Genomic DNA, 18,241 nt, shown 5'->3' with positions numbered 1-18,241 from the left:
GATGTAATATAGGGGAGACAACTCATGATGTAACATAGGGGAGACAACTAACATAAAATTACACAAATTCTCTAAATGCTACTAAACCATTGTCTGCAATCATGCCCATCCTATAAATTCTTCCATATACAAGTAACATAGAATCAGAAGGCTGTGAAAGAACCATGTTTTATAACGATGTACACATTTCTTTTTTATATGTCGTATTTTATATTTACAGTGATCCCCCGATCATTGCGAGGGTTCCGTTCCAGGACCCCTAGCAATGATCGGGTTTTAGCGAAGTAGCGCTGCGGAAGTAAAAACACCATCTGTGCATGCGCAGATGGTGTTTTTACTTCCGCCGCAGCAGCGAGGAGCCGAAGATTGGGGTTTCCCCGCTGCCCACGCAAACTCCTCGCTGCTGCCGCACCCGCCGCTTGTCCGCCGCCTGCCTGCCCGCGCGCCCGCCCTTCGCCCGGCCACCCGCCCTTCGCTCGCTGCTCGCCTGGCCACCCGGGTTCGTTTGGCTTCGGGACATGGCGGCGGCGACGTTTTAAAACAGCCGCGCGGCTTCCCAACTGAGTCCCGAAGTCAAAGGCGAACTTCCGCGTTTGGCTTCAGGACTCAGTTGGGAAGCCGCGCGGCTGTTTTAAAACGTCGCCGCCGGCATGTCCCGAAGCCAAACGAACCCGGATGGCCGGGCGAGCAGCGAGCGAACGGCGGGTGGCCGGGCGAACGGCGGGCGAGCAGCGAGCGAGCGGCGGGTGGCCGGGCGAAGGGCGGGCGAGCGGCGGGCGAGCAGCGAGCGAACGGCGGGTGGCCGGGCGAAGGGCGGGTGGCCGGGCGAAGGGCGGACGAGCGGCGAATGGCGTGTGAGCAGCGAGCGAACGGCGGGTGGCCGGGCGAAGGACGGGCGAGCAGCGAGCGAACGGCGGGTGGCCGGGCGAACGGCGGGCGAGCCGGGCGAACGGTGGGCGAGCGGGTGCTGGGGGGGCTTCTCGCCCTCCCGCCAGCAAGAGGAGACCCAGGGAAGCCGCCCAGCAGCTGATCTGCCCGGCGCCATCTACGCATGCGTGCCCATAGAAAAAAAGGGCACGCATGCGCAGATGGTGTTTGTACTTCCGGGTTTAAAAATCGCCATATAGCCATTTCGCAATGATCGGGTACGCAATACCCGGGGGATCACTGTATTCCTATTTTGTAAACCACCCTGAGTCTATGGAGAAGGGTGGCATAGAAATCCAAACAAATAAAATAAAATATTTACCAATTTCCAAATTTTGGGACAGTGTGATTCCTCTATCTAAGGTATACATTCTATAATTTAAGAACCACATAGGAAAAGGTGTTTTCCTGCATGCCTGATAGTTGATTGTCTTCATAACTAATCCCTGATGATTTGGAGTTTGTCAGGTTCATAATAAGCATTTGTATTAGTTCCAAGGAGGCACATATCTAATTTTGTGCATCTAAAAGTTGATGGAGATACAGAATCCAAAATGAGGTTACTTTCAGAAGCCCTTTTTATAAGGCTGTTTGATTAACACAATTATCATCGAGCCACTAATCTAATCTTCCTTCCACAGATTTCAACCTTTAGCTACATAGTTCCATAACTACAATAGATTAAAAATGAACATGAATTTGTGTGCTATTAACATGACATCATGTAGGATTTGGGGCCATTAAGAGTTTTTGGAACTAATCAATTGTGTATTTTCCTCCTCTTTTTTACTTGTCTTTTAAAGAGTCTTTTGCCGTTCCTGACCTGGGCAATTCAAGAGGTGACTTCTGCATGTAGATGTTCAGTGATACTCATTTAAATGTCCACAGCACTAACTTGACTTTAATTAGTTGCTTAGTGTATGTTTGTGTTGTAATCCATACACTTTACTACACTGTTTTAAAATACACCTTTTTTAGAGTTTATCATGAATTGGAGAAATGTTATTTTTTTGTAAGCCTACAATCTTTATAATCAGTTCACAATTATTTTCAGCATATTTTATTTTATATTTGTTCTACAACACATTTTTGCATGGTTAGCTTAATATTTGTTTTGACATGTAAATGTCTGAATGCTGTTACTAATACTTTTTAAAAGTCATATATTCAATTATATTTTATACATTCTGCTAAAGAGCTGATTGGTTATTGATAATATTATTATTTTTTATTTTTAAAAAAATCAAATCCTAATTTATTGGTCCCAATTTAGAACAAAAATAAGCTTGTTTCTGTACCATTTGCATACTATTCCTAAATCGGTTTATTCCATTTTTACTTTAGTGTATGGGTTTTTAATGTTAGGAGATAATACTTTTTGTAAAATTGAAGAAAAGATAATATTTAAATAAACCTATTTCCTGTATAATAAGAGGACATATCCTAAAGTTACTGCAGTTTGTTTTGATCTGTTAAAATATAAAAGAACAAGAAAAAAGTTCCTGAATACCCAGTCTGTTTTACAATATGTAAAGGGGATGTACACGTTTGTTGTCTATACACATGCAAAATACCATGTTTCCCCGATAGTAAGACACCCCCGATTGTAAGACGTATCGGGGGTTTCAGGGGGGTCGGCTAATATAAGCCGTACCCCGAAAGTAAGACATATGTCTTACTTTCGGGGAAACACGGGGGTATTGCCGGGGGGAGCCCGATGACGTCGCTTCCAAGCTCCCCACGCGCCCTTCGCCTCGCTGCGGCGCCACCACCTCTTCCCCGGTTTGGCAAAGCGAAGGACGGCGCTGGTCCGAAGCGAGCCGAGCGGGCGGCGGCTTGCAGCGAAGGCGCTCGTCACAGCAACCGAGTCCTGCCGAGGCTCGGCTGCAAGCGGCCAGCGAGGCCGACCGGCTCCGAGGCGAGCTTTCGGGGAAACATGGGGGTATTGCCGGGGGGGGAACCCGATGACGTCGCTTCCAAGCTCCCCGCGCACCCTTCGCCTCGCCACGGCGCCACCGCCTCTTCCCCGGCTTGGCAAAGCGAAGGACGGCGCTGGTCCAAAGCGAGGCGAAGCGGGCGGCGGCTTGCAGCGAAGGTGCTCGTCCCAGCAACTGAGTCCTGGCGAGGCTCAGCTGCAAGCGGCCAGCAAGGCTGACCGGCTCCGAGGCGAGCGTCCGGAGCTGCGCCCTCCTTCGCCCGCCTCCTTTCCGGCAGGCAGGTGGGGCTGCCCAACTGCGCAGAGCGGCTCCTCCCCTCCAGACACACGCTTCCCTGACACGCGTCTGCGGCTCCACGCATGCACGCCGCTTGGAGCCCTGAGGTTGAACTTGGAAAAGGGCTCACGAGGCTCCTGTCCCGCGGCTGCCCTTCTGGACTCTGGGGAGATGCCTTCGGGAACGTGACCCTTTCAATTTTTTTCCAATGTAAGACATACCCCGAAAGTAAGACGTAGTGGGGCTTTTGGGGGTAAAAAGAAAGTAAGACACTGTCTTACTTTCGGGGAAACACGGTATATATGTCTACACGTGCAAGATCCGTGCTGGCACAGTGGTTAGAATGCAGTATTGCAGGACTAATTCACTACTCACTCCAGGAGTTCAGTTCTGAACAGGTCAAGGTTGACTCAGCCTTTCATCCATCAAAGGTCGGTAAAATGAGGACCCAGATTGTTGGGGACAATAGGCTGACTCTAAACTGCTTAGAATGATTCTGTGCCCAGGCTGTCCAACTTTGGCAATTTAAAGACCTGTGGACTTCTACTTCCAGAATTTCACAGCTAGCTGGGTAATTCTGGAAGATGAATTTCACAAGTCTTAAATTTGCCAAGGTTGGACAGCCTTGTGCTGTGCCCTTGTATAGGAGGTCAACTACATCTTTTCACAACTTTGTATAATAAGATATGTTGAAATTATGATAGCTCAGCCCTGGATAATAAACTATATAGCGCATGGCATTTTGTGAACTTGGAATGTACTTGTCAACCATTGCAGGAAATTTGTTCCATTTATTTGTATCCTCTAATTCTGATTGGCAAAGTTGGTCTTGATGCATTTGTTTTGGTTTTTCAGTCTTCGTGATAAATCTTTCTTTGTTTCTGTTCTCCAGGCTATCACTGGGATACTTCTGACTGGATGCCAAATGTCCAACTGCCTGGCATACAAGAATATCCAACTTATGAAATTGTTGAAGAGGCGGCACCTCTATACACAGATCCAAATTTGATTGACGCTGATTATTATGCTGGAGGTTATGACATTGAAAGTGACTTTCCACCTCCACCAGATGATTTCCCTGTTCCTGATGACCTCCCACCTTTGCCACCGGAATACAATGATCAGTTTGACTCCGTACAGCAATCTAGGGACATATCTGCTGTAGGTAGCTTAGGGTCTTCAGTAGGGAGCAGGCAAAGATTCAATCTCAACCAGTATCTTCCCCATCATTATCCTTCAGACATTTCAGAACCTCAGAACACAATAAATGGAATCCCTACAAACTTCAAAGAAACTTTTGCTCCTTACACTGTAGCCTATAACAGAGACCCTGTAGACAACATGTCCATTTCTGCATACGCTTCCACAGCTTCATGCTCTGATATGTCAGCATGCTGTGAAATGGAGTCTGAGGTAATGATGAGTGACTATGAAAGTGGGGACGACAGCCATTTTGAAGATGTGATCATTCCTCCACTTGATCCTCAACAGCACACAGAAGTCTGATAACTCTTCCTCAAAAAAAAAAAAGTGCCTGGATGCTAATGAACTAAAAAGAAAAAGGATTGTAGAGAATCTTGGAGAGCTTTCCCCCCCCTGGCAATGCTTGAGCGCTATTATTTCAGTGAACTAAAACTGGCATGGCTGCAATGGAATATGCAGCTCATATTAACCAATTTTATTTCTTTTTTTTCCTTTTGCAGGTTCATTAATCACAGGTAGTCTGTGGTTGTTTCTTTTTTTTCTTTCCTTTAGTTTTGTACTTACATTGTCTATGTTAGAAACAGGGGGGGGGGGGACCGCATACCACTTCCTCATTTTAGCATGATAAATGTATTTATATCATTCAGAGGCAAATCATTTTTCTTATATTTTTGTAAATTTAATGTACAGTTTTGATTTTGGTAATTTTACCTAGATTTTGTAGATAATTTTAAGATTTGATTTCAACTGATTTAGTGGTGTTCTGTGTGCCATTAAACCTGGGCTGCATTATATTCACTTTACAGTAAACCCTTGATTGAACAGGTCTCCATTTAGCTTACAAAACAGAGGATATAATTGACCCATACACTGTATAACTTCTGTATATGTACGTATAGAATCCTATACATTGTGCAGCTGTAAAAATCAGATCCAGATTTTATAGAACACAGAGTGCTGTAAGAGATACACTTCTCCCTTATTAGTTCATTAAATCAAAGGTTTACTGCATTTACATATGTTCTCGCAGAAATTCAGTGTTATCACATATATATATTTCAGTGTAATAACTCATGCATTTCCAACTGTACATAACCTCCAGGTTGTAAAACATATCTGATATTTTCTGAGCAAAAAAACATAGCAGTGTCTTACACAAGTTTCATACTCTGGAGCTGTATCCATTTTTTCTTTTCCTGAAAAGTGTGTTGGGGCCCACTGCATTCCTGTTTAGAACCAAAATCACAGCACAGTTTTTATAGTGTCTATATTTGTGATGCAGCAGTCTTGTAAAGGTTTTTACTGAAATCTACCATTAGCCAGTCTTTCTTACAGATAATAAATTATTAATAAAATACTCTAGCTTTGTTTTTACTCTATTTCATACATTTTATATATCAATTTGTAAATCTATACCAGTAGTATAGATTTATGGATCTAAAAAGTGTACAGTTGGTAGGTGCAGCCAAGCTTTAGTTGTTTGCAATCAACCCACAAGGTGGCAGTAGGAGCTTATTCATTTAAAAATCAAATATATCTTCCATGATAGATAACTTACTTACAAATTATTTCATATCCTGCCTGTTACATTGCAGTGTGTTATCATAGTACAAATACACAGAATAGAATGGAAAACTTGCAAGTTACTCGGTAAATAGCTGTTATGTGATTACTCTTACTGTTGATGCCAGAAATTTCTAACAGCTTTTAGTTTATTAGTCATGCTCTTAGTAAATGAAAACCTCCAGCTGTTCAAGTTTATTGAATTTATTTTAAATAAATATTAATTTATTATTTTAAACTTGTTGGGCCATCTCTTGTGAGGAGATGAGATCCAACAGGTAACCTTATGCCAAATCGCAAGAGGTGTTTATGAAACCAGAAGCTAATACAGAACCTTCTAACCAGAAGCTAATACAGAACCTGTTAAACATACCATGTGACGTTATGCACTCACCAAACCAATGTTTGGACCACTATATTTTGGGCCCACAGAATGTCCCAGATTTACTTTGTAGAATGAAAGAAAGCACAATGAAATTATCCCTCATATCTTTCAAACAATCAAGGTTGATAATCTGAAGTGCAACAGTATATTATATAGTACAGTATGAGGAAGCTTAACTGCACTTTTCACAAACTTTGGATTTTCATATTGTTGATTTCCACTCTTGAACTGCCTACAATACACTGGTACCTCTACCTAAGAACGGACTTTTCTAAATAAGAACTGGGTGTTCCAAGATTTTTTTGCCTCTTCTCAAAAACCATTTTCCACTTAGAAAACCCAAGCCTTCAAAACTGTAACCGGAAAAGGCAGGGAGAAGCCTCCATCGGGCCTCTCTAGAAATCTCCTGGAAGGAAACAGGGCCAGAAAATGTGGGGAGAAGCCCCCAATGATGCCCCCTACCCTGAAATACCTGCACATAACAGCCCACACATTTGATTAGCGAATGCATTGAATTAGCAAATGCCTAGGTGAAAGCAAGGAGTGATAATATTCAAATTACATGATTCTATGAATCCTTAAGTTACAGATGTAATTAATAGCGTCCATTACATTTGTAACTTGAGGATTACCTGTTTTTAGTTTTTGCTATTTCATCAAAAGCATTTCAAGGATAGTATGGGAATATGAGTAGTCCTCAACTTGCAACCATTCATTAAGGACCATTTAAAGTTATGACAGTGCTGAACAAAGTGACTTATGACCGGTCCGTAACAGTGTTCTGTAGTCACATGATCACTATTTGTGACCTTCCCAGTTTTTTTCAAAAGCAAAGTCAATTAAAAAAGCCCAATTCAGTTAAAAAAATTTGGCAACATTTCCCCCCCCATATAAACATACATAAGAGCCAGGGTGGCACAGCAGGCAGAGTGCTGTACTGCAGGCCACTGAAGCTGACTGTAGATCTGCAGGTCAGCAGTTCAAATCTCATCACCAGCTCAAGGTTGACTCAGCCTTCCTCCTTCTGAGGTGGGTAAAATGACCCGGATTGTGGGGGCAATATGCTGGCTCTGTTAAAAAGTGTTGTTGCTAACATGTTGTAAGCTGCCCTGAATCTAAGGAGAAGGGCGGCATAAAAATCAAAATAATAATAATAACAACAAACAATAATAATAATAATATTTTGTGGACAGTGCTTTGACTGGGCCAAGTCTTTTCTCCATGTTGTGATTGATGGGAGGAGTCCAAGATGGGTCACTCTAGTCCTCTAGCTATATGACTGGGTTGAATAACTGAAGACGTGCCTCCCTGGTCACGATCTCCAGTTACACAACTCAGTTGGAAGCTCTTGGACATTTGTTCCTTAGATCCTGAGTTTAGAACTATTATAGTTTTTATTTTGTTTCTTCTCCCTGGAAGGAGAACTCTAGCATCTTTTCTTTCTATCCTTGCTCAGTGCTATTTCTTTGGTAGAAGCAGGAAGAAGAGTGCTGTTTACACAGAGGGCTCTGCGAATCTTGCAGCGCCTTCTGCTGGCTGTTTCTCCACTAGTAAGTGGCTAGGGCTCCTTTAAATTGTGGAACTGCTGCCAGCTCAGAAAGTCATTCAGAGGGGGTAGCTTTTCCTCCCCCTCTGATTTACAAACCATGATGGCGGTGTGGAAGCCAGGGTGAGCATAACAAGCTCACCGACTTCAGAAGGGGCCAGACAATCGGGAGCGGTCACAGCAAGCCCATTCGCCTCCCTGCAGCTTGGATCACTGCAAGCAGACGGAGGAGGGGAAGCTTTCCCCAGGAGCACTCTCCGCGGAGGTGGATGGAAGCAAGAAGAGATTTCCCAGCTTGACCAAGTTTTCCACTTTAGACAGATAACAGCCTGGCTCACTGGCCTGATTTGACACATAGTGGTGGCCATTTTGATGATGGTGGACACCAATTTGAAACAGACCAGTATCGCTGTGAGCCCCAAGCAGAAGGGGATTCAGCCCCTAGAGCTGGGATAAGAGTTCTGCATGCAGCAGTATGCCAGTTTTAATGTGCCCTGTTGTAAAGCACAGTTTCTTTCTCACTATAGTTCCTGGCCAGGCCTAGTGGAGGGAGAGCTAGGATTGCCTTCCCACCACTCATTGGTCCATTCACTATTGATTGCTGGTAAAGTTTCCTTGACCATTTGGAGCCTGGGCCTGCCAGCCTTTCTACCCGGCTTGCCCCTTTAGTTCAGGCCCGTGTTTCCTGGATGCCTCTCAATGGAGCAAGAAAGGTCTGAATTTGGAGGCTCACAAAGGAGTTAGCAGATCATCAGCCAGGTCCAAGGTGGCTGGGCTGGCTGCTGCAGCCAAAATCGGGGCCAAATCCTCAACTCGGTGACCCTAATCAAGGAAAGGAAGAAAAAGCAGTTCAAGTCCAGAGCCCAATATCTCAAACTCACAGATTCCCTGTGGCTATTTTTATGCCAACTGTGGCCAGGCTCCACCCTGATTCTTGAGAGGAGATGCCTCCCTTCGTGAGGCACTGGATATGCTCAGCCATCAAAGAGGGCATTGCCAAATATTAATAATATTTAATCAATCCCGGGACTGTATCTCAAGAGCCCCACAATTTCCAATCCTTAGTAGAGTAATACCTCATCTTACGAACTTAATTGGTTCTGGGACGGGGTTCGTAAGGTGAAAAGTTCATAAGATGAAACAATGTTCCCCATAGGAATCAATGGAAAAGTGAATAATGCATCCAAGCCCAAAACTCACCCCTTTTGCCTCATTACTGCCGGCATTCAGATCCTTGTTTGGGGGGGTGGAGGGGTGGAGACAGCGCAGGCTGCCCGGAGGGAGCCTCATGGGTGGATTGACACATGGGGGAAGCTGCCTGGCCTTCCACAAAGACCGGAAAGTCCACAGCTACTGTCTGCCTGTGTCTTTATCATTCTTTAAAGATTCACACATACTTTTTAACATTAAAACAATTCTTCATATACGGTACCTCTATCATCCCCTGTAAATCCATTTTGTAACAATCAAAATTATTCAGTATATTTCTGTAATTCCAATGTCTCAATATTTTAATTTTTCTTTTATATATTTTTAAAGAAATTAGTAGTTTACAACAAATTTCCCATTATATGTCTTTCCAATTGTCTAAATTTTAAAGTCTTGTTTAACTTTCTTATTTTCCTGTTTTTTCTTCTATCACCTATCTTTTAACTAAGTGTTTTTCAACCAGTATGCCGTGGCACACTAGTGTGCCATGAGACATGGTCAGGTGTGCCGCGAAGCTCAGAGAGAAAGAAAGCAAGAGAGAGAGAAAGAGAAAGAAAGCAAGAGAGAAAGAGCGAGTGAGAGAGAAAGAGAACAAGAGAGAGAGAAAGAAAGCAAGAGAAAGAGAAGGAAAGCAAGAGAGAGAGAGAAAGAGAGTGAGGGAAGGAGAGAGAGAAAGAGAGCAAAAAAGAGGAAGGAAGAGAAAGAAAGAGGGATGGAGAGAGAGAAAGAAAGAGGAAGGAAGGGAGAGAGAAATAGAGCGAAAGGGAGGGAGAGAGAATTTTTTGTCCAAACTTTTTTTAGCCCCCCCCCCGCCCCCGCCGCCCCGCTCAATGTGCCTCAGGGTTTCATAAATGTAAAAAATGTGCCGCAGCTCAAAAAAGGTTGAAAATCACTGTTTTAACTCATAGTGTTCTGTTGAATAACATTAATAGTCCAAATCCAAGTTAATCCACTAAATTCCTCCTGTCCTTCAAGTCCATAGTCCATTAGCCAATTTTAATAAAGTTTAGTTATTTGCATGTTAGTTGCTTTTGAAGATCTTCAGAAGGGAAGCAAAAAAAGAAATTCATTAAATACTTTCAAGTTATTCAAGTCATATTCTAGTGTGAAGTCAAGGTTAGTTCATTCTCTGGATGTTGTTTCTTTTATTCTGTGTATTAGTCTTTATGTGTATTGAATTCACTTACACTAAGCATACTGCGGCTATAGTACTGTAGTGCTTCTCTTGTAATAGTTGGCACTCTTATTTCCAGATCCACTATTAAGAAGATTGTCAAAAACAGCTGATTATCAATAAAACCAGGAGGTTTAAAAATATATGTAGACAAAACCATTTCTCCCAAAAATCACTTCAGATTGTTTGAACATTTTTTCAAGCTTTCTATGTTTTATAGCTTCCCTTGGGCTTCTTTCACCTCTTAATTTTCATTATTTTTTTCTCTGTGTGTTACATTGCTTCTATCCTAGGCTTAGGAGTTGACTTTTAATATTCTTGGTTTTACATCCGGTCTTTAGAATAAAATGTGTTAATTATCTCATCCAGTTTCAGTGTTATGTCCATAAACAGCTCCAGCACAAATCTTGTGATCCCAGTTGTCCCAGCTTTATGACTGCCAAAAATGGCCATCATCCCTGCTGCAAATTCGGGAGAGCTTGCTTGGACAAACGAGGAAATTGTGGATTCCTTGTGGTTCAACGAGGAGCTCCGGGAGTTGAAACACCAGAAGAGACATCTAGAGAAGCGATGGAGGAAGAATAAGTCCGAATCCAATTGAACACTTGTAAGAGCTCATATTAAGACTTACAAAGTGGTGCTCAGGGCAGCAGGATGCACGTATCATACCGCCTTGATTGCATCAGCAGAATCCCGCCCGGCCACTCTGTTTAGGGTGACCCGCTCCCTTCTTAATCAGGGGGGAGTTGGGGAGCCCTTACAGAGCAGTGCTGAGGACTTTAACACGTTTTTTTGCTGATAAAATCGCTCGGATCCGAGCTGACCTCAACTCCAATTGTAAAACAGAGTCGACTGAGGACGAGTCAGTCGAGGTGACTGGGGCTAAACATCTTTGTCCATCTGTTTGGGAGGAGTTTGACTTGGTGACACCTGATGAAGTGGACAAGGCCATTGGAGCTGTGAGCTCCGCCACCTGTTTACTGGATCCGTGTCCCTCTTGGTTCGTTTCGGCCAGTCGAGAGGTGACACGGAGCTGGGCCCAGGAGATTGTCAATGCCTCCTTGGGGAGGGGGTCCTTTCCGGCCCTTTATAAGGAGGCACTTGTGCGCCCCCTCCTCAAGAAGCCTTCCCTGGACCCAGCTGTGCTTAATAACTACCGTCCAGTCTCCAACCTTCCCTTTATGGGGAAGGTTTAGTTTAGTTTAGTTTAATCAGATTTGTATGCTGCCCCTCTCCGCAGACTCGGGGCGGCTCACAGCAATAACAATACAATGTAAAAAAGGTTGTCGAGAAGGTGGTGGCGCTCCAACTCCAGCGGCCCTTGGAAGAAGCCGATTATCTAGGTCCTCAGCAGTCTGGATTCAGGCCCGGCTACAGCACGGAAACTGTTTTGGTCGCGTTGATGGATGATCTCTGGCGGGCCCGGGACAGGGGCTTGTCCTCTGTCCTGGTGCTTCTTGACCTCTCAGCGGCTTACGATACCATCGACCATGGTATCCTTCTGCGCCGGCTGGAGAGGTTAGGAGTGAGAGGCACTGTCCTTCAGTGGTTCTCCTCCTACCTCTCCGGTTGGTCGCAGTCGGTGTTAGTGGGGGTCAGAGGTCGACCTCTAGGTTTCTCCCTTGTGGGGTGCCTCAGGGGTCGGTCCTCTCTCCCCTGCTATTTAACATCTACATGAAACCGCTGGGTGAGATCATCCAAGGGCATGGGGTGACGTATCATCAATATGCCGATGATACTCAGCTATACATCTCCACCCCATGTCCAGTCAGCGAAGCAGTGGAAGTGATGTGCCGGTGCCTGGAGGCTGTTGGGGCCTGGATGGGTGTCAACAAACTCAAACTCAACCCAGACAAGACGGAGTGGCTGTGGGTCTTGCCTCCCAAGGACAATTCCATCTGTCCGTCCATCACCCTGGGGGGAGAATCATTGACCCCCTCAGAGAGGGTTCGCAACTTGGGCGTCCTCCTTGATCCATAGCTCACATTAGAGAAACATCTTTCAGCTGTGGCGAGGGGGGCATTTGCCCAGGTTCGCCTGGTGCATCAGTTGCGACCCTATCTGGACCGGGAGTCACTGCTCACAGTCACTCATGCCCTCATCACCTCGAGGCTCGACTACTGTAACGCTCTCTACATGGGGCTATCTTTGAAAAGTGTTCGGAAACTTCAGATCGTGCAGAATGCAACTGCGAGAGCAATCATGAGCTTCCCTAAATATGCCCATGTCACACCAACACTCCGCAGTCTGCATTGGTGGCCGATCAGTTTCTGGTCACAATTCAAAGTGTTGGTTATGACCTATAAAGCCCTTCATGGCACCAGACCAGATTACCTCAGGGACTGCCTTCTGCCGCACGAATCCCAGTGGCCAGTTAGGTCCCACAGAGTGGGTCTTCTCCGGGTCCCGTCAACTAAACAATGCCGCTTGGCGGGACCCAGGAGAAGAGCCTTCTCTGTGGCGGCCCCGGCCCTCTGGAACCAACTCCCCCAGAGATTAGAATTGCCCCCACCCTCCTTGCCTTCCGTAAGCTACTTAAAACCCACCTCTGCCACCAGGCATGGGGGAATTAAGACTTTTTTCTCCCCCTAGGCCGTTACAACTGTATACATGGTATGTTTGTATGTATGTTTGGTTTTTATATATTAAGGGGTTTTAATTTGCTTTTAGTATTGGATTTTATTGTATATTTTCATGATTGTTGTTATCCGCCCCGAGTTTTCGGAGAGGGGCGGCATATAAATCCAATAAAACTTAAACTTAAACTCTTCTTCCTTCACCACCTCTACAAGGTAGCTTTGACTCTTTAGGATCTCCCAGCAGCAGTTACCAGCTAGATTTCGCCAAGCTCAGCAAAGCCTGCTATTTTCCAGCTGTTCTTGCCACAACATCAAACTGGAAGACTTCCTGATTCACTTCCTGATTCACTTCCTGCTCATACCAAAAGAGGTCATAGGTCATAAAATCATGAGTCAATTAATGACCACAATTGCTTAATGATGGATGTTCTGCCCCCAGTTGTGGTCATAGCTCAAGGGAAATCTATTTTAGGAAAAAAACTAATATGAAAACTTATTTTCAAAGAGATTTAGCATCATTGTGAAAATTTGATGAGAAATGCCTTGAAGAAATGCTGCTTTCTATTATTCAATTTTACTCTTCTGAGAGTAAATAAATCTAGTAAATGGAATCTTATGAGGTCAGTGGTTTTGGCAGGTGCTGAGAAATTTGCAAGGAAATTTGCAATAAGGCTTCCTATTCAAACATTAAATACAGTTTTATAACAGAAACATTTTCTTGATTTTATAGAGATTTGTAGTTACATCAAAAATGGCATCCACTTAAAGAAGCATTTCAATAACAGGGCATAATGCATTTTCCACTGCAAAGCACTGCTCTTTACAGCTGGTGAAACACCATGTGGAGAAAATTGCCTACTTGAATGCTCTACAACAGTGTTTTTCAAGGTCAGGGGACTCTCTTTCCCAGAATTCCTCAGCCAGCATTGAAAAGCAAAAGTGGTTAAATGAAGGAAGAAAGCTGAAAGAATGGATTAATATTGCACCAAAATGTATTTCCCAGTTTTCCAATATTTTTTTTCTGTGAAAGACTTCTATTTTTGCTCTAAATCTCAAAGAAATACTTCAGAACTTTTTGACAATGTTTTAACTTAAGGTAGTGTGCTTAAGTACTTTATTATTTACCTGCAGTATATGTGGTTGCCCTTAATCCCTGACAGCTAAGAGGAGTTCATTCATAGCCTTTTTGCAATTTAATTGAACTGTAGAAAGCCAAAGGGGCTTCAAATTGCTAGGTAATGACTTCACAAAACAAGGACAACTCCTACAAAATTATTTGAAGTCAATAATTTCCTAAGATTTTCCCTAAACAGGCAATTTCTTGTCCAAGCTGAACAAGAAGCCATTTATTGCTCATTGCTAATGAATACTGCTTCTCCCTAGTCTTTGGATATTTTGATTAAAGGAAAATCAAAGGGGAGAGGGGGGAATTGGGGATGATGTTACCCATCAGCAATGTTTATGTTGGTGACATTTACTAAATAAAAAATAGATACCTGTATTTAAAAATGAGGGTAATGAATCATGTCTTGATTACCTGAATGCTTATTCATTAAAGTGCATGCAAAACTGGTGTTCTGGAAAATAAGCGGTGATCTTTTTTCTTTTTTTTTAAACGCACAATATTCCTTGGTATCAAAATAGAGGAGGAGATTTGATCCATCTTCCCAAATGAAATGAAAGAACTACATATTTTAATGAACCATTTATTATTTATTTTATTTTATTTTATTTTATTTTATTTTATTTTATTTTATTTTATTTTATTTTATTTTATTTTATTTTATTTTATTTTATTGGATTTGTATGCCGCCCCTCTCCGAGGACTCGGGGTGGCTCACAGCATATATAAAAAAACAGAACAATTTAATTACACCACTGTTTAAATAAAGCTTTAATAGGTATACACAAGCACAAAGTGACAGCATCGGGCCCTGGACATATCTTTAAAATAAAATACTGTAGTTGAAATAATATATAAAGGTCATAAAGATTTCAACAAATCTTCATGGCATCGGACCAGAATATCTCCGGGACTGCCTTCTGCCGCACGAATTCCAGTGACCAGTTAGGTCCCACAGAGTTGGCCTTCTCCGGGTCCCGTCGACTAAACAATGTCATCTGGTGGGACCCAGGGGAAGAGCCCCGCCCCTCTGGAACCAACTCCCCCCAGAGATCAGAGTTGCCCCCACCCTCCTTGCCTTTCGTAAGCTCCTTAAAACCCACCTCTGTCGTCATACATGGGGGAATTGAGATATCTCCTCCCCCTAGGCTTATAAAATTTATGCATGTCTGTGTGTATGATTGGTTTCTTAAATAAGGGTTTTTTAAATTAACTTAAATATTAGATTTGTTCATATTGTTTCACTATTGTTGTTAGCCGCCCTGAGTCTACAGAGAGGGGCGGCATACAAATCTAATCAATAAATAAATAAAATAAATAAATAAACTCAATTGACTGAGGATAGATAAAGAGGTACATATTCCTGACTTGTATTGAGATAAGCAGTTTTATGTTGTTATGAATAAGGGCTACACATAGCATTATATCCTTCATTGTAGTGCGTGAATACAGTTTAGTTAAGTAAGCTAAGGGTTACAAGCTAGACAGATGAAAAACTATAGAGCAGTGATGTCTAACCTTTTCTGGATTGAGTGCCCAAAGCACGTATGCGAACAAATGAGCATACGTGTGGCAAAACTCCCAAAATGCAATGTGCATGCACTCCCATGCATGCACACCATCCCATGCATTCATGTATGGCCCCTTGCCTGTGTACATGTGCCATATATGTGCCCTTCCCCATGCATGCGCACACGGATCCCTGCTTTGAGGTGGCCCACGCATGCACACACAGCCCTTCTGTACATGCCCCACTCCTGCACATGTGCAGCAGATGGCCAACAGGAGGTGTGCGAGCATGCACGGTGGAGCTGAACTGGGGCGACAGTTCACAAGCCCGCAGAGAGAGTGCTGCATGCCCCCTCTGGCAAGTGTGCTATAGGTTCACCATCACAGCTATAGAATGAAAGGCATAAAGGAGGGGAAAAGCGATTTAGTTGGAAAGCATGAGTGACTTCAGTGGCAGTGACTTCAGGGATCTGCAACTACTTGGGACCATCCTATTTAAGATCTGCCTAAATAGATTCTTTGGCTTTTGATTCTAAACCATCCTGTTTGGAATCTGCTTTTGTTTCGATCTGCTTCTGGATTTATCTCACTGAAAACTCGGATCAACCTAAAATGGAATGGCATTGTTCCAATGAATTCTGCACTAAGAAATTTTGCACTTCCTTAATTCTATATCAAATTCTTGACATTGTTGAGTGTTACTTATTTTATTACATTAATTAGAGCTATATCAAACACCGTGCTTGCCTTGATAAAAGTGGTGACATCCCACCGTCAAGGATTTTTTTTCTCCGCTTATGAAGGCTCTTCTAACAGTTTTTATCCTCTAGAGCAGTGTTTCCCAACCGTGACAACTTAAAGATATTTGGACTTCAACTCCCAGAATTCCCCAGCCAGCAAATGCTTCTCTTTTTTGTCCTCTGCTTCATTAATAATACATTTCTACATCATTTCCATCTAGTTTGTACAGTGTTCCCTCGATTTTCGCGGGTTCGAACTTCGCGAATAACCTATACCATGGTTTTTCAAAAAATATTAATTAAAAAATACTTTGCATTTTTTTTTCTATACCATGGTTTTTCCCACCCCATGACATCATACGTCATTGCCAAACTAATAAATTTTGCAAATACTGTAAATAACAAAAAAATAATTATTGTTAATAAATAATTATGTTTATAAATATCAGGATCACTAAGTGTCTTATTCAATGGTGAGTACCAGTAATAATGGTGAGTAAATGGTTGCTAAAGGGAATGGGAAATGGTAATTTAGGGGTTTAAAGTGTTAAGGGATGGCTTGTGATACTGTCCATAGCCAAAAATGGTGTATTTACTTCCGCATCTCTACTTCGCGGAAATTCGACTTTCGCAGGCGGTCTCGGAACGCATCCCCCACGGAAATCGAGGGAACACTGTACTTCCTTTCATTTTCCTTCCCTTTGATGTCATTCCCTTGTCTCCTTTGTCTTCTTTTTCCAGTTTTTTTTCTTTTTCTACTGCAGCAAGATAGTGTTAATTCTTTGTGTATTATATGTCAGCAGGAAATCAATCAATTTTATAAATAAGCTACTTTATGTTAAAGGCAATTCACTTTAAATTAGTAATTATTTCAATTAATATTTATTTGTCACCTTTCTATAGTGGTTCATCTCATGATAGTGATTCTGGGCAATGTACAATAAAAGCAGCATAAATTTGGAAGGAGATAATTCCAGCCAAGCTGTCTTTTGATGTAGCTGTGGCAACTCATCATATGCAGATTTCTATTTATATACATGTTGTGGTTAGCTCTGGCCCAGCTCCTGCCCCAAGGAATGTGCAGGTGGATGTGAGGGAGACATCCACATGCTGCAGGCCTGTTTTGCTCCCGATGGAATCTGCCAATGAAGCCTCCTCTGACCAAGGAAGCGTGAGTGACAGGGAAGAGGGGAGTTTGGCAGACAGCCCAGGAGGAGATCAATCATCTGTATCATCCTTGGATTCTGAACAAGAATTAATGACACTTCCACGCATGTGTAGAGTGATGCATAGGAGACAACAACTGAAGAATTATTACAAGAGAAAATGAGGCCACCTGTGTTTGGGTGGGCTCCAGTAATTAGGGCTGCTGCTATAAATATCAGCGTGTGGGTTTGGCCGTTGTGAAAGAGTATCTGATCGCAGTTCTTCAGGAATCGTGTGTTGCTGTTTTCTGGACTTTGTTGATTTTTCATGCCTTTGAAACCACAGCAGAGCAACATGTATGTGTGTGTCTCACTTAATTGGAAGAAGAAGGGTTGTGAAGTTTCTTCACAGCTGCTAGCTAAGTACTTAATGACTGCTTAAGGGAAATTGTACAGACTACCCGGTTGTTTTGGGACGAGTGCTCTTTGCAATACAAAAAGAGTGCTTAGTTTATTTTGAATTTTGTGAAAAAGAACATTGTTTTGAATTTTCAAACGTGTGTGTGTGTCTGAAATTTGTACCCTTGAATTTTTGGGTGGCTCCTACCAGAGAGCCCGGCAGAACAATACACAAATGTGTCACGTGCATATATTCACGACAGAGGTAATTTCCTCCCAAGTTTTCCAGGAATGGAAAGACAGCACTGAATCCAGGACAGCAAAAATTAGAGTTGGAGAAATTGAGTATTGCACAAAATTATGGTCCACGTTTGAATAGTGCGGATTATTTTAAATAGAGCATCCTCTTTCTTTCAGATATAATAGCTGAACACTGGCCTGAATTAACATGACATAAGAAGAGAGCCTGGATACTTTTTGTATTTTTGAAAGATTTTCCTTTCTCGCAAGCATAGCTCGATTGACA

General features: G+C 42.9%; 1 protein-coding gene across 4 annotated transcripts in view; it reads left to right on the top strand.

Moving 5' to 3' along the window:
* FAT1 (FAT atypical cadherin 1) overlaps positions 1-5,698 on the top strand; it is a 152,012-nt gene extending 146,314 nt beyond the window's left edge. For 3 of the 4 annotated variants that reach the window (XM_070757585.1, XM_070757586.1, XM_070757588.1), the window contains exons 27-28: positions 1,731-1,766; positions 4,033-5,698. In XM_070757585.1, the coding sequence (XP_070613686.1) occupies positions 1,731-1,766; positions 4,033-4,646 (650 nt within the window). In that variant the 3' untranslated portion in view covers positions 4,647-5,698. The remainder of the gene's footprint in view (positions 1-1,730; positions 1,767-4,032) is intronic. The other variant, XM_070757587.1, reaches the window with a different exon arrangement.
* The last annotated feature ends 12,543 nt before the right edge of the window (positions 5,699-18,241 follow it).

The sequence above is a fragment of the Erythrolamprus reginae genome, chromosome 7 (genome assembly GCF_031021105.1).
Source record: "Erythrolamprus reginae isolate rEryReg1 chromosome 7, rEryReg1.hap1, whole genome shotgun sequence".
Taxonomy (NCBI): domain Eukaryota; kingdom Metazoa; phylum Chordata; class Lepidosauria; order Squamata; family Dipsadidae; genus Erythrolamprus; species Erythrolamprus reginae.
This window is presented reverse-complemented; position numbering and strand designations above follow the sequence as displayed.